Source organism: Python bivittatus, unplaced genomic scaffold (assembly GCF_059951505.1).
Source record: "Python bivittatus isolate LINGU-HERP-01145 unplaced genomic scaffold, Pbiv_v1 ctg000530_np1212, whole genome shotgun sequence".
Classification (NCBI taxonomy): Eukaryota; Metazoa; Chordata; class Lepidosauria; order Squamata; family Pythonidae; genus Python; species Python bivittatus.
The window spans coordinates 2,137,029-2,162,410 of NW_028277085.1; the positions used below are offsets into that span (position 1 = coordinate 2,137,029).

The window sequence follows — 25,382 nt, forward strand, 5'->3', positions numbered from 1 at the left end:
TCCCAGAATTCCCCAGCCAGCATGGAATTCTGGGAGTGGAAGTCCACACGTCTTAAGATGGCCAAGGTTGAGAAACACTAGACTAGATTATCCTTATACCCTTTCCAACTCTACAATTCTACGCTCTGATCCTGGGTCTCCTGGTCCAAAACCTTAACCATTACACCACACGGGCTGCTAGTAATTCAAGTGATGCCATATTATTTATCTTCAAGACCCTAAAGATTGTATTTTAAAGTCATCCACATCTTACACCTCTACCTAAACCTAACAGAAGACAACCCACCTGTGAACCACAATCTTGATGGTGGATTGGGAAGAACCATGGACTATAGGCAGTCAAGAGGCCTCCTGGACTGCCTTCAGTAATGCCACGTTTCCCGGTTTGAGTAAGGCAGCTGCGTTACCACTGGAAAAGTAATACCCGGAATGAGGAGGAGGAGGAGGAAGAGGAAGAGGAAGAGCAGCAGCTGAAATGTCTTTCTCACTGGAAAATCTACTTCCACCAAAACTGATAACTGTCATCCATCAATACTTGGGATACCGAGTGTAATTCTTCTTTAATTTTTGATATCTTGAATAATTTAGAAGGCAGCTTAAGGAATGAATGAAGTTACTAAACGGATATTAAATAGATCTCTCCTTTTTTGTTTTTTATTCGTTTTTTCCCCTCTGGTTGCAATTAGTATATTTTAATCACTAGAATGTATGCAGCTTCTTTTTTCCCTGTTTGATCCCTGCTGTATCTTTGTGAGTGTGTGTTAGTGCGGGTGTTGTTTGCATTTCCCTAGTTTCAAAAATAAAAATAATTTTTAAAAGGAATATGTAGCCCTATCTTTTTCTGCCCTTCCTATCTTCTCCGCAGTCTAGCACTAAAGTGATCCCCAAACACCAGGGCGGGCCATAAATCAACGCCAATGCTTCCTTTTTATGGCTTGCAAGGGAAACAAAGGCGAGACATCCATAAAAGATGATGCTTGGAATCAGAGCAAGGGAGGGAATATTTTGGTCCCTGTCTAGGCTAATTGATGTAATCCCTGGGAAAATAATCTTAATGGAGATTGGAAGCAACACCTTTTGTGGATTCCAACTCACCGGTTCTTCCTATAAACCTGTTTTCATTAGTTTTGGCAGCTTGATTTTTATGTTCCACAGAAATGCAAAAGACTCCCGTACAAAATTCTGCAACAGAGACTTTGGGACACGCGTACAAGTGCAATTCCCCATATTTCAACTCTGCAGGAGCGCTGTTTTCTCCCAAAGGAAAAAGTAATTTGCCATGGAACCATGGAACGATTAGCCTTCTTGATTAACAAAAGGAGGCTAAACTTCATTTCCCTGAATTAAAATTAAATTTACCGTTGTTATGCCAGTTTGCACATTCCAACTCAATTCCTGTTCCTCTCCTGCTCTCCCAACGTTGCATTTCTGCAAAAACTCTGAAGCTTTCTAGAGAATGCAGAAGGAGTATGGATCAGAAACAAGGGAAGCAAACTTTCATGGCGTTTTCAACACAATGCCATATATACACACACATACTCTACCACCCTCTGGAGGGGTGTTAATGTTGCTTCTCAGCCCCTTTTTAATATCCATCTAAAGCGGGAAGAAGGTCATGCAGGCAAACATTAACAGCCAAGAGACACATAAAGCCCTCTCTACTTTACTATGAAAATACACTCCCGAGAAAGAAACAGGGGCACGCACACCCCAGTCATTGGTAAAAGCTTCTCCTCCTCCCCACAACTGCCAACATGAGCAGAACCTGAAAATAAAACCTAGTGGTGAACTATCACACCTTAACCCAGGGTTTCTCAACCTTAGCAACTTTAAGATATGTGGACTTCAACTCCCAGAATTCCCCAGCCAGCATGGGGAATTCTGGGAGTTGAGGTCCTCATATCTTAGTTAGGGAGTTGTCCTCATATCTTAAAGTTAGGGAGATGAGGTCCACATATCTTAAAGATAGGGAGATGAGGTCCTCATATCTTAAAGTTAGGGAGATGAGGTCAACATACCTTAAAGTTAGGGAGTTGAGGTCCTCATATCTTAAAGATAGGGAGTTGAGGTCCTCATATCTTAAAGTTAGGGAGATGAGGTCCTCATATCTTAAAGATAGGGAGATGAGGTCCACATATCTTAAAGATAGGGAGTTGAGGTCCTCATATCTTAAAGTTAGGGAGATGAAGTCCACATATCTTAAAGATAGGGAGATGAGGTCCTCATATCTTAAAGTTAGGGAGATGAGGTCCACATATCTTAAAGATAGGGAGTTGAGGTCAACATACCTTAAAGTTAGGGAGTTGAGGTCCTCATATCTTAAAGATAGGGAGTTGAGGTCCTCATATCTTAAAGTTAGGGAGATGAGGTCCTCATATCTTAAAGATAGGGAGATGAGGTCCACATATCTTAAAGATAGGGAGTTGAGGTCCTCATATCTTAAAGTTAGGGAGATGAGGTCCACATATCTTAAAGATAGGGAGATGAGGTCCTCATATCTTAAAGTTAGGGAGTTGAGGTCCTCATATCTTAAAGATAGGGAGTTGAGGTCCTCATATCTTAAAGTTAGGGAGATGAGGTCCTCATATCTTAAAGATAGGGAGATGAGGTCCACATATCTTAAAGATAGGGAGTTGAGGTCCTCATATCTTAAAGTTAGGGAGATGAGGTCCACATATCTTAAAGATAGGGAGTTGAGGTCCTCATATCTTAAAGTTAGGGAGATGAGGTCCTCATATCTTAAAGATAGGGAGATGAGGTCCACATATCTTAAAGATAGGGAGTTGAGGTCCTCATATCTTAAAGTTAGGGAGATGAGGTCCACATATCTTAAAGATAGGGAGATGAGGTCCTCATATCTTAAAGTTAGGGAGATGAGGTCCACATATCTTAAAGATAGGGAGTTGAGGTCAACATACCTTAAAGTTAGGGAGTTGAGGTCCTCATATCTTAAAGTTAGGGAGTTGAGGTCCACATATCTTAAAGTTAGGGAGTTGAGATCCACATATCTTAACATTGCTAAGGTTGAGAAACACTGCCTTAACCTCTGATCTCCACAGTGCAGCAATTTTGTTATATATTTTGTTTTACACACTAAACTCTCCCTTTCTGGCAGCAGATTCCTTTGGAGCAGTTCTGCTCCACTACCTTATCGCCTCTTGAAACAAAGTCACTGGGGGTGCTGGAGGAGAAGAAGATGGGCATTCGTGAATTGTGAAACTCAGCATCTGCAAGAGAAGATGCAGCCTGAAGGGTGAGGGGAGACCATGGGCCAAGAACAGATGATCTAATCGGGTTTATGAACCTTAGAATGGGATGGTGATGAACGGAGAGCCCATGGCCAGTTAAGTGAAACACTTGCTTGATTCTATTTGCCGAGTTGAAATGCTGGTGTTGGGCTTCTTTGAGAAGAGGACAGTCCATCGCTCACAACTGAAGAAGAGGACTAACTCTTTGGCAGATCATGAAGTTGGAGGGAGACAAAAGCTTATTCAAAGCCTGCGTGCCAAAGTATCTGCAGGGTGTAGTCAAAAAAGTCAAGATGGCGGTTGACACTCGGCCCATTTTTTATGTTTGTTACATGTTCTTGCAGCCTTCATGTTGCATCAGCTTTTTGGGTACACACAAACACACTTGTGCATGTGTCTGTCTCTCTATCTATTTAATGAGGGTTGTCTGAAAACGAGGAAAAAAGCAGGGGAGAAAACAAAGATTTCTTCCATGCAAAGGCAACAAACGTCAGATAACAACTTGAGATGGGAAGCAACAATTCCAGGCCTGTGGAAGAGCATCTCCCGGGAGATTCGGACGGCCCCAACCCTCTTAGTCTGTTGCAAGGCATTGAAGATCTAACTGGTCCTCCAGGCATTTGGGTCGGCGGGGTGGATGAGCAGCGTTCTGATGGAGAGTGGAATCTGCTGTTTACCCTCAGGCCCCGAGGAGTTACGTTGGGTGGGTTTGTCTGTTTTAATCTTGTAAGCCGCCCAGAGTCACTTGAGTGAGATGGGCAGCTACGTAAATCATAAAAATAAATAATAAATGTGGTCAGAGCTTTTGATCCAGTCGTATGTTCGCTCATTGCCCAATTGCAAGAATAATAATAGTTGAAGAGCCTCCCATTGAGGAGGAGAAATAGATGGCTGCAGCTTTTTGAGGAAGGAGGCAAGAGCTATTCTAATGAGCAAGTCTCTCCGAGACTTTGGTGGCGGGCCTTGTCAGGCAAACCTCCGTAAGACAGCTGCCAAATGCAGACGTTTGCCACTAAATGGATGGCTAATCATCTCGTTTGGGGGATTTTGTTTGCTAGTTCAGGGACCTGTGGAAGAGCAAGGCAGGTCAACATGCGTTCCATCAAAGTTGAAAAGGAAGCCTCGGTGACACCAGCACGTCAAGCTTTCTTTGGTTTGGTTTGACTTCCCAGCGGAAGAAATCCGCTCTCCTTACAAAAAGGAAAGTTTGCTGCACGGCCTTGGCTGATGATGATGAGACTGTCAAACAAAGACAAGCTTTGCAGGTGCGGGTCTTCAACTCCTCCGTGGGCCCAGCTCTTTAAAGCACAGCCTGCCATTTTCTTCTATCCAGTTTCTCCAATCACCTCAATCCCAAGCAGACTCAACTTTGGGCTTTTCTGTGATCTCAGCCCCAGGTATGGTCCAAGTCTTACAGCAAGTAATATGATTTAGGAATCCTTCATAAGTTCCCCCTTAACACTGAAACTGCAAAGAGGAAAGCTAAAGACATTCAGGGATCTCATCTCTTGTCCTTAATAAACTTCCTCCCAGAGTTCAGATCAAGATAATCCAGTAACCATTAGAAAGCTTTCAATCCTACAAATCAATCAATCAATGCTTTCTGATGGGAAAGGCCTGAATCTTCTCCAGAGGAAACTGTCAGAGCCTCAACCTCATCTCTGAAAGGGTGGGACAGCATCCCATGGACAGAAAATGGCAAGAGAAGCAGGCAGCGGGTCCTACAGGAACTCCCGACCCCCACCCCACCCCAAAGAGCGGATTCACAGATGTCGCCTGATAGAAATATTGCTTTGCTCCTCATAAACTGCATCTCTGCCTTGCAAATATGACAAAGAATTGGGAGTAAAGCCTCCAACAGTCTTCCACTCTGAAGGAAACTCTACCTAGCATTCTCACCACAGTGAAGATTTGTAGAGGTAAAGCAAGAGAAGATGGAAAGTTTGACTCTCCAAATCATCAGTCTGTAAGAAGGGGTGGTGTAACTCAACACACCTTTCTTCTTGGGGAATGGGGGGTGGGAAAAACCCTGAAAATTGGCTCCAGTATTCTGAAAAAATGGATATACTTTAACAGAGAGAGGAGAAGGGGCTACAGAAATCAATAAGGACAAAAACAGCCAATACTTTCTTGCTTCAGGTATCTTATTTCATAACCAAGGTAATCCCATCCTTAAGTCCAAAATACAGATGTCATCCAACCCTGGACATAATACAGATTTTTATTATCGACATTTGGGCTGCATCTAATCCCTTTGGATTATTTTATTGATCCAAAACATGAGCCACATTACAAAATGTAATGTCGCTCAAGAGAGCTTTGGGGCTTACTTAAAAAATACCATTTACAGCAGACTGCTCATCAGCCTGTCCATTCCTTGCATTTATATTGCTTCCATCCCTTGATTCTGCCTGGCTAAAGCTACCTATTTTGACAGTAAATCTAACCTCCATCAAGGTTAACAAAAGAAAATACATATTTGAGGGATCATTTTGGGTTGGTTACAATGGTTTTCCAAAAGCAGAAACATTTTTGCCAACTCATTGTTAAAACACAAAACAAGCTTGTTTTCCCTGTGGTGAAAAAGATTTCTATTCCGAACTGTGCAAGGGTCTATCATGCACACAGAGAGTTTGGGTCTTTATTTCACTGCAATTGCAGGAAATGGATCTTTCCTTAGGCTAACAGCAGTGATCTTCTCCCTCCCAGGAGGGCTGGACTGCAACTCCCATCACTTAAAGGAAAAGGGCATGACAACATTGGAAACACGCGTCAGCAGACTTACTGGCCCCATGTTTAGTGTATATGAGAGACATTATGAGAGGAACTCCAATGAAAGGACGCAGGACGTGCTCGGATCTTTCCAGCCCTCCTAACAGCTGCTGTGCTTTGAAGGTGAGCTCCAGCCACATGCAACACTGGCTCGCACCAATCATTTCACCGAGAACATGGGATAGGTTGTGGCGAAGACCATAACTACTCCAGCGGGTATGTGATGCTCTCAGGAGCCTGAACTGGGAACCTGGGTCATGTGAGCTCCAATCCCTCACCTCGGGTGGGTTTGGAGCTGCCCCTGAGACTTGCCCTTCAAGGCAAGGAAGTCTTCTCACCATTTCCAGCTGGTGGAGAAATCTTGCTTGCTTCAATGCAGGCATAGATGTGTTTTCTCTTCCCTACCAGGGCAGGTCAAGTTGGGTTGCATCACAAACACAACGAAGATTTCCAGTTCACATGATTTCCAGTCCTTCCAGCAAATGGAAGAAGACTTCAAGAGAGGGCACTACCAGGTTAAATCCAGTGCTAAAACTCTTCTCAACTTGGATACCATGATGGAATTAAAGTATCTCACTGATCTGAAAATATAAGATTGACTGCTGAGGAAAATGTTCCTGGGCCAGATCAAGGAGTCACAAAAGGAAGCCCAGAATCAGCTACACTCAGGCCTGGATCTTCCAACTCCTGGTCCCCAAAGCTACTCATCGACCCAAATTCGACAATCTCTACGTTTCTTTAGAGGCAGCTATTATCAGTTAAGCCAACACACAGAAAGGCCAAGAAGTATAGTAGAAGCAAACCCCCTTGTTTTGGCTGTGCAAGAAGTCAAGAAAGTGTCTTCAAAGAAGTTACATTATTGGTCCACCTGGTCTTGTGTCCCTAGACCTTAATCTCCAGAAACTGGGGAAAGGGTCCCAACTGGATCCATTTAAAGAGAGTTGTGGGGTATTGAATCTGCAACCTTCTGGGTACGGAATAACTGAATAAGAATAGGCCCTCTCCACTCTTCTCTCGTTGGTAGCACTACTCCAACGCTTCAAGCAAAGGGAGACGTCTGTCCTACCTCCCAGTTCCAAGATGCTAAAGATTGAATAGGACACCTTCTCTGTACAAACTGAACTGTTTGCCACTGAGTTATGGCCATTCCCTGGACAAGACACCAGATTTGATCTTGTCACTATTAACTTCCCTATCTTCTCTCCTGTCTTTCCCTAAGCCTCCTATTCATATTTCCAGAGGGCATATACCACAGAGACCGGTAGTGGGTCATTCCCAAGGTTTGCAAGACTCAGATAATAACCCATGAAGCACTTTCCATCATGTACATCACAGCTTGAATACTCAAATAAAATGCCTTTATATTTCCTAAACGCCTTGTCAAAATGTCAAGCGGGTCTAAGTGGTAGGTGAATGCTTGAAAATTGGACAAGAATGCTTATTAACCATGATGCTCCAAATAGGCCGTATTCAAAGCAAATATTTGCCAAAAAAGTTAGCTCAGGAAAAGAAAACAGACCATTGCAGTTAAGATTTGGATGTTTTTCATTATTCCTGCCTTCTAATTTGTACGCAGTTTCCAAGCACAGTCGAATGAAGATATGGGTTCATTAGCTCAAAGCAGTTTCCCCAAGCAGGTGCCCTCTGTTTCCACTGAGGCTGCAGTCAGAGCATCTTGGGAATGACAGACCCAGCATTTCTGGGGGAAATTCCAAGCTTTTTAAAAAAAAATGTTCTATAGAGCTTGGGAGACAAGGCTTGTTTTGGGACAGTTGTCCACAGCACCTGGCTGACTTTGAACTTGGAAATTAAACAGCTCAGACCTCAGTAAGGCTTGGATGGGAAACCATTCAGAAATCCTTGGGTGCTACTTTAGGTTGGGAAGCTGAAAGGGGGGGAGGGGAAGGGGGAGGAGGGGGAGGAGGAGAAACGACCTCATAACTGCTGCCAAGAAAACTCCATTGATGTATCTATGTAATCATCAGGATCAAATTTAACTTGAAGGAGAGCTCATATTTTACCATGAGTCATCAACCTCTTAATTCATATCAGTCTTTGACTTACTGAAGAGATAAGTAAGAGGACAACATATCAAAAAGTCCTGAGCAAAGTTCATGACTCAACCTTCAATTGTGTGAAGGTGGACTACCAAGAATGGGGTTGGTTGACATCCAGCCTTCCAGAGTGAAACCCAGGGACCTGCGAAGGACACAGGACCCAAGACGATGCATTCTGTCCTGGGGAAGGGGCTTCTGTTCTTCCACCTTACGCTCAGATTGTTTAATTTCTTGTTGGAGAGAGCACTGTAGGAAAGTACTGTGGTTTAGAACCTGATAAAGAGTCAGCTGAGAGATTGGAAAGCAACTGTGATGGCATGGACTTACGAAGGCCAGGCTCAGGGAGATAAGCGTGTTCTTAGCCCCCAGCAGGAGCGTGGGAAGTTCAAGAAGAGGAGGCTGGCACCTCCCTAAGGAATTCATGGTGTCGTGGCTGGCTGGCTTGGGAACTGGGGTTCAGTCTGGGGAGATTTCTGTCCTAAGGTTGAAGCTAATAAACACAACAGAACTGTATTAGCATTGTCTCGTGGAGTTCTTTGGGCTGAACCTGACAGCAACCACCTGCGTGGTTGGGAAGAAGAACTGCCAGCTCACAGTCCACAGGGAGGCCATCACAAAAATACCGAAAAAATCCCTGCCCTGACAAACTGAAAGATCCATTGGGTTTTAAAGTGAAAGCAATCCCGTTGCTGGAATGCCTCTGGCTCTTTCAATAAATCGTTGAGCATCTTGTTTTGGGTTGAGTTGAGCCTGGCTACCACAATGCGCCAAGAACGCTTCACTCAACGTTCGCAGAAATCCGGGAAAGAAATTTCAAAAGCACTTTCTATTCCATCTGTTTCTGAAACAGAATGAGACCTTGTGGGAGAATGGCAAGGAAGCTTTTCTCTGCAGCGCTAATGGAAGACAGGAAACTTTCTCACTATAATTCAGATAACTGGGACACCAGATAGAGAAACAGGCAGGGGGGCTCTACAGGGTCACAGATACTGCTGACCTACATCTTCCATCATCCTTCGCCACCCTCCAAAACCCTACTTTCCATGTTAGAACAGAGAAAACGATTGAACCAAAGAAGCTAGAACAGAGATCCAGAACAAGGATGCGTCTATCTAATTGGCTACAGCTCTTTTAACAACCAGCTTCTGATCATGTGGGAACCATCACTGAGGATTCCTATTAGGAGAGCATCAAATCCTCACAGGCTTTTCTCATGCATAAACATTCTGGCTCGTAGTCATGGTGCACAACCCAAAGTGGGGAAGCAGCTTTGGAAGGCTGGAAGTAAATATCTGTTTTCTCCCAGCTTTGTAGAGGCACAATGAGACATCATGCTGCAGCGCAAACCAGCTGCTTCATCTTTGCTTTCTAAATTACTCTAAAGAGACCAGCTGTTGTCTTTGTATTTTCCTTCCTCTCCTTCCCCTTCTCCTTCTCTTCCGTCCTTCCCCTCTTCCTTCCTCACCTTCTTCCTTCCTCTCTTTCTCCTTCTTCTCCTGGCTAACCATTCCCCTTTCCAGCCATGCATGGAAGACTGCCAATCTCTCCAAAAAGGCCCACTTCATTTTGAAGCACTGATAACATGGATTTAAAGAAAACCCAAAAGAGGCCAGTCTCTTTGCAATTGGCCCAGAGAAGCCCAACTCCTGGAACAGAACCAAAAAATACCCCACTGCTGGAGAGAACAGAGGAAGAAGGCAGATGGAGAGCAATTTGAACATGTACACAGCAAGGAAGGAAATCAAAACTCCTGCTTATTATTAATATGCTTTTTTAAAGACTCAGCATGCAGGCTGGGAGGGAGAAGAACACATGGACCTTTTTAAAAAAAATCTCGTTTTTCTTTGCAATCATGAGTCACTTCAGACAAGACGAATAACTGGTATTTTTCAAGAGTTCCTTCCCCATCAAAAGGGCCGCCGTCATGGCTCCATCTGCCTTCTCCCATCTCATCTGATTCTCTATCCTGAATGGCTGCTGTTTAATACACAGCTTTTTCATGCCTAATTATCAGGCAGCTTGCTATCAAAAAGGGGGGATAAGAAATAAGTAGGAAGCCCCTGGCCCTCTCACCTGGATGGAACTGGATATCTTTCATTGGCAGGATTCACAGTGGCAATTTGGCAATTTTGCAACTGATGGCTGCACCCAGCTGACCTTAACAAGCTAAGCAGGGTTGGCCTGGTCAGCATGTGGATGGGAGGCCACCAGGAATCCAAGGGCTTCAGACTACACTCAGAAAGCATCTGGAAAGGGCAGGAAAATGACACAGGCTGGTCAGTGAAGCTACCAGGACTTGGTCTCTATCTGAGGATGGCTGCCCATTTAAGCTGCACAACTGCTTTATACCGAGTCAAAGGAATTGATTCATCCATCCCAGGGCTCTCTGTTATCATTGGCAGGTTGGTCTTTTTAGTGGAAGATACTGGGGTTACACCTCGCGTTCCCTGCCACTGAACCATTGCCGCTCTTCAGCGTGTGGAAACAGACAACAACCAACTCTCCTGCAGGTCGACAGAGGCTCTCAAGATGCAGGAAGCCATCATAAAAGCCCTGCTCAGACATCTGGGAAGGAGAAACAAGACCTCCCCCAGCACCCCAAGAGGGGAGGCTGGCAAAGGGGAAGGCAGTTAGCAGAAGAAAAGGATGGGGCAGAAAGGGGGTGCCCTTTAACAGGACGCACACCCCCACTGTAAAGTCCAGTTGGGTTCAGAAGAAGGAACAGCCCCATGTTGATCATGAAAGCCATCAACATGTCAGTTCGAGCCCATCTCTTCCGTAGGGTTTTGCAAAATAACGTGTCAACTGTAGCATTTCCAAGAACTCTTAAGCATGGACCCTGGAGGATGGGGTGGGGGGAGGGGCATACATAATCACCTGTATCGTGATGTCATTGTGAAAATTACATAAACTGTAATTTATGGTGGCTTGTCCTGATGCCCACAGCAAGACAGCTAAAACAAATGATAAAAGGGACGGGAATTAGCAGGTGCTCAAACTGTATCTCTACCAGGTTCTTGGCTGGAATGATAGGTTTGCATGTCCACACAGAAATACGTCATGCAGCAAACACCCTGATGTGAAGGAAAATGGCTGAGAGACTTTACATTTCAGTGAAAGGAGGCCGTTATATTATTCGTTAAGAAGATAACATCTCCTTTGACTTTGTGGATCCTTGGTGGCTTCTCAGGTACCTCCATGGAGTTTTCTTGTCACAGAATAATACAGAAAAACAGGCAGAGTTGACGGAACTTACAGTGAAAATACAGGAATTCATCAAAAACATACATCAAAGTATAGGGAACAAGATGGCACTTGAGCTTGGTTGCACTTCGGAAGGAGAACTAAGGGATCAAACCAAAGACTTCATTAGCAGGACAATGTTTGAGCAGGCAGTTGAAAGAAGACAGTGGGGTGTAGCTGAAGCACAGCCATTGCCAGCCAAATATTCAGTATCTTGTGTCGGTGAACTGTTTCTTGAGGGGCAACGTGACTGACACCCTGCAGTTCTCCTTGACGAGGCAGCAAGAAGCACAAAGCCATAATCAAAGAAAATTAATGTTTGGCATTTCCAGAGGCTCTCCAGAGCACCTGGGAGATATCTTGCCGGTTTCTTCTTTCTTTCTAGTTTTTTCTCTCTTTCAAGTACTTCAGAAAAAAGGCTGGATGTTCTTATCAGGGCTCTAAACTGGCCTCTAGCAGATGGCTTTTCAAATTCAGCCCAGGGCCCCAGGCAACCTTCTAGCCAAGGTTGCCCACCCGTGATTCAAGATCAAAAGATGGAAGAATGCAAAATATTTGGAAGCATTTGCAAACTCTCTGAGGGGCAGCAGCATCCGTGGAAGGGGGTCAAAAGAAGTCAAATGACAGCTACCACTATGGGACCAAAGCCCCGCCACTCTTTAATGTGCATTACACATGTGACCCACATTTAGAAAGGGGCGGGGCGTTGATTGTGCAGACAAAGCTGCCATCTTGACCAGACATCTCCCCAAAATAACAAAATATAGCAACATATACCTCCATTTTTGTTTCAGCCTCTGTGTTGGGACGCTGGCCTCCATAAAATAAGTTCAGCTGGAAAGTAAGGAAGCAGTCAACGCATGCATCACAAAAGAACTGTTGTCCACTTCCACACAATGCCAAGTCTCTCTGCAGAAAGTCTGGCTAGGAGCTGCATGTATTAGTTCAAGCTACTGGTGAGGATCTGCTACACCTAACCGTTAGGAAGATATAAAACGTACTTTGCTGAAGAGCCAAAACCAGGGGAGGAAAGTACTCCTCGCATTCTGTTTCTTTGGAATCAGCAGTGATCTAGCACAACCAACCCACCCAACCGTGTCTCTGCAACCCATCTTCCACCCCCATGACAACGGATCTGTGCAATGAGGGACAGCCAAAAACACATTTTTCCACGCAAACTGAAATTAACTCTTCAACCAAATTAGAACAAAACAGAAGGCCCAGATCTTTGGGGGGGGGGTCCGAAGAAGACTTCCAGGCACCCCCAACACAACTAAACAGTAGCCAGAGGCACTGCTCCCCAGGGCTTTGGAGAAAATATGTGCCAACTGTTAGAAAAACAAGAACTTAGCCCAGGAAAGTGTGCGAAACAAACTCAAGATTGCCTTGCCTTGATCCACTTTGGTCTAAGAGGAAATGCTAGCAGACTTTCAAGATTCTGTATCAATAAAATAAAATTCCAGTCCATCTTACGGTGTCTGTTTCCTGATTTGGTCAGCCTTGAAGAGCTGGTATCTCCTGGATTACCTTCACTGGACTTCTGTGAGCCCAGCCTTCTTCCACCTGGCACCCTCCGGGCATGTGAGACTACAATTCCCATGCTTAATGTTTCAAAGGCTCTTGGAAAACCCCATCAAGCATACAGGCACCAGCAGAAAAGTGAGCTCCCAAAAGGTCATTGGGAAACGCCTGCTCTTGACCAGGAATCAATGTACAAACTGATCATCCTTCCAGATAAACATCTCGGCAGCATATTTGCCAGCTAGATGTGTCCCCCTAACAGAATCTTCCATCTAATCTTTCCAAGTAAGTGTTCTGGAATCAAATTTGGACTTTCCTCGTATGAGAATTTTCATTCTATATTTGATTGAAACCAAAAGAACCCAACAGTGGGACTCTTACTGGAGCAACAGTTTTGCTTAATGGTACTCCAGATACAACTCTGGGGCAAAAGTCTTGAATAAGGGCCAGTGGAACAAACTCTGCTACAAGAGGACTGGCTTCCATTTTTTTACTGGTTTTCATGGGGAGGCCATGCATTTTCCCCTTCTTTTTATGTTCAGCATCTGCCTTTTTGCAGCTTATCTGAACCCTGGACCTATCACATCCTTCAGAGGAGCTGGCTTCTGTTTACAAGATAACAATAGTCCTGTTTCCTTTTTTTTAATCCTTAAGGAGGCATCAAGGGACATTATATTAAACATTCCAAATTAGGCTGTACATCCCTCCCCCCCCCAACTTGATTAGCCAAGCATAGTCAGATTATACTGAAATGCCTTTGCTAATTATAAATCTCTGTCAAAATGCTCTAACAATAGAAATAGAAGCCTTTTCTTCTCAGAATCATTATACTTTTTCTTTTCCTTGAGAAGACAAAAGGAAAAACGGCTCTTGAGGAAGAAAAATGAGCTGCATTTACAACCAGCAGCTACCGAAACAGAAAAATGAATCCTACATATGTGCAGAAATGCAATAGCATCTGCAGAGAGGATGGGTTTAAGCCTCTTGAAACATCTGCATGGCACACGATGGACTGTGACTTCAATTTCAGAGGAACTCTGGGCAAACTACTAGTCCTCATTTGGAGAACTATGGGAAGTTGCCTTCTAAAATTTAGCCTAATACTGTTGGCTCTGGCTGGCTGAAGCTCCGCAAGATCTTGGGTAGATAAAAAAGCTTTCTGTCTCCTGCTTTCTATTCCTTCTCTCTGTTGGGCTCAGCCAGGGTTGTCCACCTTAGAGTTCCTGAAACAGAGAGTTCTCCAGCATCGCCTAAGTTCCCCAACCAGGAGAAGAACAGCCTTTTGCATCAAACTCCCCATGGTGGGTCTACAAATCCCACCTCCAAACATAAGCTGCCAAGGGGGCTCTGTTAAGTTCCTGGCATCTGTTAATTCTCCTAATTCCAAAAGTCTCAAGAGCTGAAAAGCCAGTCTATACGCCAAGCCAACAGGTACATAGAAACAAGATAGTTGCCTTATCCTAGGCCAGCTTCTTTCTCCAAGTATCTCCTCTATGATTGACTTCAACCAGCTTTTTAAGGTCCTGGGCCAATAATTAAACCCACAAGTTTCCACAGGCAGGGCTTAAATAGTTTTGGTGAGCATTTTCCACCATTCTGTGTAGAGAAGCTAACTAGACACATAGCTGGAGTTATTAAAAAAGAAGGTTGCACAACACACCCATCCTCCAAGAGTAGCGCTTGGATTCCAGCGTCAGAAACAAGCATGTTTAAGCAAGTTCCAGCATCAGAAACAGGCATCCTCACGATAGGGCCAACCCCACCTCTATGCCACACAGCTCCAACCTCTTCTTCAGAAGATTCAGACCCCAAGTACACACAAATCAAATGCAAGAGGCCCACCATTATAAGCCTGCCTTTTTGTACAATGGAATTTAATCAATATTGCTAACCTGGAAAGAACTTAAGACTGGTTCCATAATTCTTCAAAAGCAGGTCACTGAATTATTCCCTCAGTCGGCTGACTCTGCGGATTTTAGGAATATTACCCACATGTGGAACAGACGTAGCTCACTGCTGAAGCATGTGGTCGCCTGCTGGGAATCTCAGCTTTAATTCTAGTCATCCTTAGCGCGAAATTATTCAGAGGGAGCCGGTGGAAGTCCTGGAAACTCCCAAGAGATACACAACATTTTGCAAGATAAACCAATAGAGACTGGGTGGACCAGACAGAATGCAGGCAAGTCTCTAAATTCTGGGGTCTTCAGAGTCATACGCAATAGAAACTTTTTAAACTTAAAAAAGAAATTACAGATATTAGGAAATTGCATTCAGAGTCTTGCTACTATTTTGTCTGTGACTTCTTCAGCACCGAGGCAAATGGGTTGGCGTCAATCCTCATCCCTGGGTGAGCAAGAGGAACACGGGCCCAGATCCCCTGTCTTTCTGCGACATCTACTGCTACGGCAATTCAGAGGAAAACACGAAGAGAGAAGTTGTGAAAACGGACCGGATTATTTTCCAGGTTAAAAAAGTCAAGCCTCTAAAGGAGGTCCTTCGAGTTACCATTTCACCCATTTTGCAGCGTCTATCCAGAATCCAGGCAAGCACTTTTTTTATTCCCCACAAAAGAAAGTCTCTGCTTCTTGCTTTTTTAAAAAAAAGAAAGATACAGGCCATTTTCTCGCATGCCTACTTTAAACTGAAAAATGATAGCGCGTCTGTAAAAACAACAAAAAACACCAGGTGTTTCTGCAGCTGCAACAATCTGAAATGAAATGGACTCTCCTACAGAAACCCTATGCTAATCCTGATTTTTTAAAAAAAAATGAATTTATTCAATCCATCCGCCCTCAAAAGATTACCTGGGCCTCTCAAACAGTGAGCTGAGGAAAGTAGCATTGTCCCAATCCTCTTTTCTACTTCTGCAACAGGGAAAATAAAACTATAATGGGAGCACTATATTTAAAATATCAGCAACTTGATAGCTGAATCTTTCTGGGCACACCTATTCATGTTTTCCATCTTTGCAGGTGGATTTCCTGGATCCTTTTACTCCTACGTACAGCGCCAACAAATACATGTCCAGATAAAGGAAGGACTGTAACTGGGGGGCTCTTGCGTGAAATCTCCCTTTAAGGCAGCAAACTGGTTGCAACATATTGATAAGCTGTCAGAATGAGATGAACCCAGCTCCCCTGGAGAACTCGCCCAACGCTCAAGAGGGGGAGACCAGATGATTTTGCTTCTGTCTGAGATTCACCACCGCACTGTGAGTTGCTCAAATGCAGACAAATGGTATTTAATCTTCATTACAGCTTGCCTGCAGAAAGCTAACTTCAGAACACGGTTTGTGAAGCGGATTTGTTTCAGGTAGCTGAGCGACACTGAGATTATGCACAACTCAGAGTTTGGAAGATGACCGCATAAGGAGTAGTGAGTGGACATGTCTTCATACAGGCATGCCAGAGGTCGATTGGGAGAAAGGGGTCACCCTGGGAGGAATCACTGAATGGAAAGGCTGGAATGGGTTTTGGAGATAATCTAATTTAGCCCTTACCCAGATCTACTCTACCATCCCCAACAGATGATCATCCATCTTCTGTTTTAACATCTCCAGCAAAGGAGAGTCCACCACCTCCTGGGGTAGCTCGTCCATTGCTGAATAGCTTTTAGCTTGGAACTTCTTCCCAATCTGCAACAAAGATCAACTTCCTTGTGATTTAAACCCATTGTTTCTTGTCCTGTCTTCTGGCACGACCCTAGACAATTTTGCTGCATCTTCTACAGGAGCGCTACTCAGCGTCATGACATCATGCCAAGATTTAGCATTATATGCAAAGGCAATAAAATATTCCTCCTTACAGGCATGCTGAGCAAAACCCAGACTGGTTCTCCAGGTACCCTGTTCTACATTTACTCACGTGAGATAATATTTTACAGCTTTCTGCAATGCTCATGACAGCCAAAAGGTGTTTCAGAGCAGGTGCGGGTTGCTCTGGTGGCACCTTCTCCTTAAAACAGCTGGATCTCGTCCCAGGATTGAACAGCCCCTGTGCACCAACCCAACAGAAGATATGTCTGGATGAAGGAGCTGCAGACAGATGTTTCAGGAGTGCTCTCATGCTTTCCAAAACACCTTTTTGCTTTCGAAACCGAAAGACTGCACAGCCCTATGATTTTACCCTTGGCTCCCCATGATCAGCTTTAGGGCTCTAATTCCAACTAAAGAAACAAGAAAAAGAAGACGTGGATGCGATCACATGGACGTTCGAGAAGCCCTGAGTTATGTTAGCTGGCAGCTCTCCTCCAAGACCTTAATCCCTCTGAAGTGGTGGCAGGACAGCAAAAGGTTCCCGTGATGACTTTTTTGCCTGCTGTGGTGCTGAACAGACCAAGAGGATTTGCAACACATGGAAATATCAAGTTATCTAGGTCTGAATTGTTTATTCGAACAGAATTGCTTGTTCCTTTCCCATTACCTGATCCATCCATCCACCCACCTGAGGACGTTGGGATGAAACCTGTGACTTCCTGCAAGTGACCCAGATGGACTGACCCTGATCTGCGAACCCTCCCCTCTTTAATTTGTACTTTAGGCTATCATCCCGCCCTTCCCTATTTCCAATCTCCAAAAACTGTCTGCTGCTGGCTGTGTGTTTCTAAGTAGTGCCGGGCACACCGTACGTCCCAGGTGTAATTTTCCTTCACAGTTCCCACCCCTTCTCCAGGAATCTAGTTTTTCTCTCAGATGAGTCCTGACCTTTCTACACAAAAGCTCTGCGAAACAATGCAGCAAAAGGGGAGGAAAAAAGCAAGAAAAATTGGCATGCAGCTCACGTCGCAGAAGCACGGTTAAATCATGTGCAGACACCCCGGCCAGGGAAACAATACTGTAGGTTGGTCTTAATTTTAAAACTTTTCAAGAAAAACACAAAGATAACACATTCTGGTTACTTGTGAGCCAAGCATCCGGGGTAGGGAATCCATAAGAATGTTCAGCTGTCTTGACAATACTCTTTTTTGGCAATTTTTCTGAGATTGGAGAGAAAAGTGGGTGCTTGTTTGGAGTGCTGGAAAGAAGCTAGTTATGAGGCTTCATGCACTCCTCACAGGGCCATGATATCGGCACATTTAACTGCCTCTACACATTGCGATGTGAGCGCAGTCATAAGGTGACCCTTGATGGCTAAAATCACAGACCCCAAGAGAAATAAAAGTTCTAACCAATGCGGAGGATATCCTGTTTATTTAACCTGCATAGTAGCTCTTATTTCATATGGAGCTTCAGGAATTGTCTTCAGGAGCATTTGGTAGTTTGCAAGGTCCTCACTCTCGTTTTAACTAATAGATCTGCCTGGCCTTAACAAGCAAAAGTATTATTTCCAATGACTAGAGATTGTTCTTAAACACTTCCAAGCATGCTTTATTTTACTGGCTCTTTTTGAGGGGTTTAATCATCAGCCTTTTTTGGAGGGGAGGGTTGTGTGTCAATCCTGGCTTAAACGTGAAAGTCAAACAGACCTCACTGTTTTTTTTTTTTTATTGATTATGTGCTGTCAAGTCATTGTCGACTCTTAGCGACCACACAGGTAGATTTTCTCCATGACGATGATTTTCTCCTGGTCCTTCAGTTCTTCCAATGGCACCCCCATCGTTACTGTAACTGAGTCTATTCACCTTGCTACTAGTCCTCCTCTTCTCCTCTTTCTTCCTATTGATTTATTGACTGATTACGTGCCATCAAGTCATTGTTGACTCTTAGTGGCCACATAGACAGAACTTCTCCATGATGATCTGTCCTCAACGTGGTCCTTCAGGTCTTCCAATGGTGCTCCCATCGCCGCTGTAATTGAGTCCATCCCCCTTTCTGCTGGTTGTCCTCCTCTTCCCTTTCCTTCCACCTTTCCAGCATCAGATCTTCTCCAGAGATGCTGGATCTTCACACAATGGGTCCAAAGTTGGATAACTTGACCAACTCTGGGTTGATTTGTTTGATGATCCACTGGTTCGTTTTCTTGGCTGTCCATGGGATTCTCAGGACACCAACACCAAAGTTCAAAAGCGTCAATACTCTTCCTATCCTGCTTCTCCAAAATCCAGCTTTTGCTTCCGTAGAGTGTCACAGGGAACACCACGGCTTGTACGATTCTGATCCCTGCAGGTGCAGACCCGCCATGGCATTTCTTTTCCAAGGCCCTCACGGCTGCTCCACTAAGTCAACAAACAGTGCTGCTAGTCAGGTAAACAGACCTGCGCTGCTGCATGAGATTATTTGAAACTTGACCGGCTGCAGGAAGAAGGACACGGCATCTCTTTAAAGCTGTTCTGAAGTACATGCCTGGTGGGATGGGGGGGGGATAATATGCTGCAGATGAGGAGGCACAAATGCTGACGCAGCAGCTGGCCACACAAGCGTTGACGGTCCCAGCAGCCAGACCAGGCTGAGCAAATTAGCAAGAGAGATCCAAGGGGCAGGCGCTTGCTGACTAAAGCCCTCTTAACATGTTTTTTTTGGGGGGGGGGAGTAGAAAGGCTGCAAGGTGAACAGCCATGTGAGGGCTTTGCAATCTGGAAACGAGCTCCTCACCATCTTCTTTGCCAGCCCCCCTAAAACAGCCCCGCCAACTTTTGCAACCGTTTAGAAACAGCCCTTCAAATCGAAAGATTTCTCCCCTTGTGGCAATTTCTATTCAGCCACGCAGATTCTTGGGAGATTGAAAACACTGCAGACCTTCTTTGGGGAGGCTCCCAAATCCTGGGAAATTCAGTTAGAGAGATGAGTTATTTCAAGGACTCGATAGGTGGGGGCTGCGAGAACGGGCCGCTAAAGGAAAAAACAGCCTTGCAATTAGAGCTTAGCCGCTGAAAGAGAAAGGTGACTTGGGTCATTTCCACATTAGTGATTTATAATGTCTTCTGGAGTCATCCAACCGTCGTCATGCCAAAATAGCAGTGATGCAGACAGGCTTTCTATCACTCCGACGACGGCTGGGCGATGCTGGGAAGATGCTCTGTCACTTGGGCAGAAATGACCTTAGGCTGCAATGGGATTACATGAAAGGGCCCCCCAATGAGTTGGATCTGGTTGGTTTCTGATCAGATGAGCAGAGTATTTCACTATGAATCCAGGTGGCAAGAAGAGCTTGGAAGGACGAAAGAGGGGAATGCCTGCTTCTGAGATGCTGACACTGCTTTGCCAGCCGGTATTCTCTGAAAATCTGTAAAGAACTGGATTTCAGTCTCTAGTTCTCTTTCTTTAGAGGGCAGTTACCCCGACCGGAGGTTGCCCAGGAGAGTTCTCCTCGTCGAAAATAGGGCAGACCAAATAGCACCGTTTTGCATGCGAGCAAAACTGCAGCTCTGCGTTCCCAATTTAGACCAGTCCATCTGGTGTGGCAGAGACAGAGAGAGAGAAGCAGTTACCTCTCGCTCCTGGCTGTTGCCAGAAGGCTGAGGGATGGGGAGAAACGTGGAACAGAAGCAAGGGAATGAACGTCAGGAACTCAGCCTACAATTCTACACTTTCACGTCCCCTTGAATTCTGCAGCCTATAGAAGAGAATATGCGTAGCTCAGGGTTGAACTGGAGTCCGTGGGGTTCCCTGAGCTCGGCTGTTTTCTTGCAAACGTTTCGTTACCCGGCTAGGTAACATCTTCAGTTTGGAAACCCCATCCCATTCTAGCACTGAAGATGTTACCTAGCCGGGTAACGAAACGTTTGCAAGAAAACAGCCGAGCTCAGGGAACCCCAAGGACTCCACAACCCAGGTTTCTAATCCTGCTTAAATCATGACAACTCCCATTTGCATTTTTTTTTTAAATGCATGGTTCTGTTTGAAGTTGAAGTTCTTGCATTGGGTTTTATTCCACCAGGCTGGAAAAAGCCAAAATTCCACAAGGCGTCACAATCTTGCACCGACCAGAAGTGGTCAGATTAATCTTGCAAGCAAATCTGCCTCTGTAAAGCAATTTTTTTCAGCATAAAATGAAAGCCGAGATTCTTAAATCTTCCTTCTCCCGCCTGTAATCCCAGCCTACACACAGTCCTCCTTATTACAATGCCAAGACATAAATAACTAAGACAGCTCCAAAGCAATTGTTTGTCTTTTCGCTTAAGCTGGTTTTATGTTCAGTATCCCATGCATTTGGGCCAAGAGGGAAATTATGGGCTGGGGGAGGATGGGGGAACCGCCAAACCAGGTGGGAAAAATGAAGGCGACAAAAAAGCTTGAAATTGAGCCACTTATTCTCTTTGTCTTAGACCCCACTGGGCAAACTCACGTCACCAGTAAAAATCTCAGCGAAATAGCCATCCCAAATACAAAAGAGATGAAGCCTTGTGGCTGCCCTAAAAGTTAGGCAAACATAATGCTGGGTGTAATTTGCTCCCGTCTCGGATTTTAGCCCAATACATCTTTAATTTGCCTTTCGCTGGAAGAGAAGGAGCGCTTCATCTCCACTTCGCAAAGCCGTCTGACTTCCATGAACTCCCCAAATATCACAAATGTTCAGGTTGGGACAGCCATTCCCAAGCTTTTCACTCTAGAGCAATGTTTCTCAACCTCGGCAACTTGAAGACGTGTGGACTTCAACTCCCAGAATTCCCCAGCCAGCCATGCTGGCTGGGGAATTCTGGGAGTTGAGGTCCACACGTCTTCAAGTTGCCAAGGTTGAGAAACATTGCTCTAGAGAAAGCCCTGCTAATCTCGATTAGAGGCTTGGAAGAATGTTATACTGCAGGTTGCTAAGAGCTTTCACGTGATCAGTTTACTTATATTTTTTGTACAGCAGCAAATTCCACTCCAAAGGCTCATAAAGGTCCCCATTGTGTGTGAATCTATGATTGAACTTTGCTTCAGATTGAAAAGAGGGTGCAGACTTTGTGGCCCTCCAGATGTTCCTGGCTACAGCTCCCAGATGTCCCAACCAGCTTGGTCAATGTTGAGGGACACTGAGAATTGTAGCTTAGGAACATCTGGAAGGCCAGGATCTCCATGTGTCTTTACCAAATCTTGCTAAATATAATCATCAGTCAAGTGTCGCAAGGAAAGCTTTGCAGGACCTGAATTGCTAGACAAAGTATGAGGCCCGCTGTTGCATTCAGTGACTTCTGAGCAAAGGAACTGACATCAGGTTCATGAAGACAAATGTAGTTGGATTTTATCTGAACTTGAAAAACAGAGAGGCTTCCATCTATTGTAACACCAACATTCCCTTTTATTCCTCTTAGAAATGTAATCTGTTCCTCTCCTTTGATCTCAGCAGTCTATAGGCCTATTACCTTGTATACCTTTCCATGGACCTTGAAACATCAGAAGCCTTGGAAGACACAGGTTCAAAGTCACCGTGACACGGTCTCTTCTAGATGCACTGCATCTCAGGAGCAGCATGGAAATCACAGGCTGGCTTTTATCACTCACTTTTAACCACTTTGATTCAGTAAGAAGGGACCTGAAGCACTTTGGGATACCCAAGGGCAGTCATAAATTCTGGATTTCATGCCAGCTGCTAAAGATATCCGCTGCCAAAGAAGATGAGGAAGAAAGATATCTTTACAGGAGCCATCCAGGGAGGAGAAAAATATTTACTTCCAATGAGTATCCTAAGAGAGCTACCAACGTTTTTGACCCTCCCTGCTGTTGGGGATTCCACCCAGAGACGCAGGAAGGGGAACTTCAAACAAGCCATGTCCCAAATCCCCTCCTATCTTCTGCAGTACAAGCCACTCTCAAGACACCTTTCCTCCAAGACTTACTCCTTTCATGAAACTGCCAGTGCCCTTCCAGTTATGCCCATCTTGCCAGAACCTCTGGGTGGCCCCATAACACCTTCACTGCCCTCTTGTTCTCACGCCTGTGTCTGGCATCACACTCAAAGCTGTTTTGGAGCCCGTCCTGTCCTCTGCAAAGTATCTAGGGCACAGTGGAAAGGGGCCACCCAACTTCTCAGCCACTAATTTGCATGAATCTTCCACACAGCAGCTTCCAGGCCCCATCTACAAAGTCAAGTAATAAACCCCTTTCTACTCCAGTATTTCAGCTTCTACACATTGAAAATGAAACCTGTAGATTCTCTCCTGTGTCTAACAGCACATGATAATGATGATGATGATAATTTTGGCATCAGAAGCTGAAACATTCTTCACTCTTATTAACTTGGTCTACAGAAAAAGATCGAAGTAATGAAGCATGCAAGAAGGAGAAAGAGGAGGAGGAGGAGGAGGAGGAGGAGGAGGAGGAGGTTGTTCTGATGGGAAAATCAAAACAGGTCCAAAGCAAATCCTCAACCCAGGATGTGCTCGCATCTGCAAGAAATGAATTACGGTTTGATTCCCGCTCAGGGCAATTTTCCTTGCATTCAGATACGCTGGTAATTGCAACCCCCGCACGTGTACATGCTCCTGGGTTGAGCAGGGCTGTTCAGAACACTTCAAAGACTTTGTCCCTTCAGTCCCTTTCTGTTTGACGAGGAGGCCACCAAAAAATGCACATGGTTTTCCTGGCCATCCTTCTATCAAGATTGCTTCTGAGTAGTCCTCAGCAGTGAATAACCGAACTCAAGGCATCTCGGATCATCAAAACAATCCAGATCAGGTTATTTCAGGCGGTCCACACCAGAAGTGGAGAAACAGAACACAACATTTGTGCAGCCAAACAGAAAAGAATAGCAGGAGCAACATCCGGCACTGGTAAATTGTGCAGTGAATACAACAGGGTTGCATTTTCGGGTGTTGACTGAGAACCCCGCACTGCTAATTGGTAAACTCTTTTGGGTGGCAGAGCTAAACTCAGGAATGGTGAAACGAGGCAAGGACAGACGTCTGTTACAGGGAGAGGAAATGCTGCTGTCTTGAGATTCACTTTCTTAATACTTTTATAGTGACACAAGGAATTCAGCAGATTTTAAAATCATGGGCGGTTTGGAAAAAGGATAACAGATCAACTTCAGCTGACGTGCTTGGCTCGGTTTATGCACTTTTATGACCCAATTAGCTAAACCATGGTTTATTCAATAAACAACTGACTTTGTACAATAGGCAAACCCTCAGAACACAGTTTACAGCCCCAACAGCTGAGTCCCATCACACACCCAACAGAACCCACCAGCCAATGATGACAAAGAGCAGAAGGTAAGAGTCCAGAAAAAAACAAAAAAGTGGAAACAAAACCCTTGTGACCCCCTAAAAGCTGACATCTAAATAACGATGCTGAAAGATTTCAAGGGCTCGAAACCAGTTCACGAGATCTACAAACTTTGCCCTCGGGTGGTTATGGGGGGGGGGGGGCGGGGAGGGATGCAAAGGCAGCATTAAAGGCCAATGAAATGCAAAGCAAAAAGGTTAAGTGTGTAAAAAACCAGAAAACAGAAGCATCCGATCTGAAGGAGCCCGGAAGCCTCTTTTGGGACCAACGCATTTTACTAAAAGGCGGCGGAGACCTTTTTGCGCAGCAGCTCCGATGCGCGGGGCGGCGGACTGCTGCGGGACGTGGGGTGCAAGTCGAGCGGCGGGACGCGCTGCGGCTTCGGTGAAGGAAAGGCGGTGGTCCGCAAAGAGGCTGCCGGACTCCCTCTGGCGCGGCTCGCCCGCCCGCCCGCCGCCAGGTCTCCGGCCAGAAGCCGCCCGGCCTTGCCTTTCCCGGGAGGCGAGGGAGGCGAGGGCGGCTCTCCAGCGCGCCAGACCCCCGCCCGCGCCCCCGACCTTGCTGGCCGGACAGCGGCAAAGTCGCGCCCCGCACCCCGCAGGGCGCCCACTGAGGCCCCTGCGCAGCGAACCCGCCACGCCGCCCCGACCGCTCCAAGGCAGCCTGGAGCCGAAGGGCGACGCGGCGACGCGCGCCGGCCCCGGAGGGGGCGCCGCTCGGGAGAGCCGCCTGCGGCGCCCCCGCTCCTCTGCGCCGGCCCGGGCTCCGCTCCTCGCCGCTCAGATACACTGCCCCTGCCCACGGAGCCTCCCCCCCAGGACGGCTTCCCCACGCGCCCGCCCGCCGGGATGCCCGCCGCGGGGCGGGAGGGCCTTACCGAGAAGCCGGCCCAGAAGGGGCAGGAGTGGCGGACGCGGGCCGAGGTGGTGAGCGCCAGCGCGGCGAAGCTGACGGCCACGATCAGGCAGCCCAGCCCCATCTGCGAGACGCCCAGCGCCAGCATGATGCGCGAGCGGGCGCGGACCTCGCGCAGGCGGGACAGGCGGCGGGACAGGGCGGCGGGGCTGAGCGAGCGCGCGCCGCCGCCCGGCAGCATCACCAGCGCGGAGGAGGAGGCGGCGGCGGCGGAGGCGGCGCGGCGCCCGGCCAGCGGCATCTTCCCGGCGCGCTAGCAGCCCCGGCCGGGCAGCGGCACCTCCGCCGCGCCGCCGCGCCGCCCCGGCAGCTCCATCGCCGCCGCCGCCGCCGCCGCCGCGCGTCCTCGCCGCGCGCTCGGCGCGGAGCCTTCCTGGGCGCGGACGGCCCGGCAGGAGGCGCGCCGGCCGCAGCTGGCACCTCCGCGGGCAGCGCGGCGCGGCGCGGCGCGGCTCGGCGGCTGGCTCCGCCCCCGACCCGCCCCCGCTCCTGGCAGCGCCCGACCCGCTCCCGCGGGCGCCCGGCTGCAGCTGCCCCTGCCCG

General features: G+C 46.4%; 1 protein-coding gene across 2 annotated transcripts in view; it reads right to left on the reverse strand.

Annotated features, from left to right (window-relative positions):
• The window catches only part of ENTREP2 (endosomal transmembrane epsin interactor 2), a 104,678-nt gene extending 79,296 nt beyond the window's left edge, over positions 1–25,382 (reverse strand). For both annotated transcript variants that reach the window (XM_088148331.1, XM_088148332.1), the window contains exon 1: positions 24,802–25,382. In XM_088148331.1, coding sequence (XP_088004457.1) covers positions 24,802–25,080 — 279 coding nt within the window. In that variant the 5' untranslated portion in view covers positions 25,081–25,382. The remainder of the gene's footprint in view (positions 1–24,801) is intronic.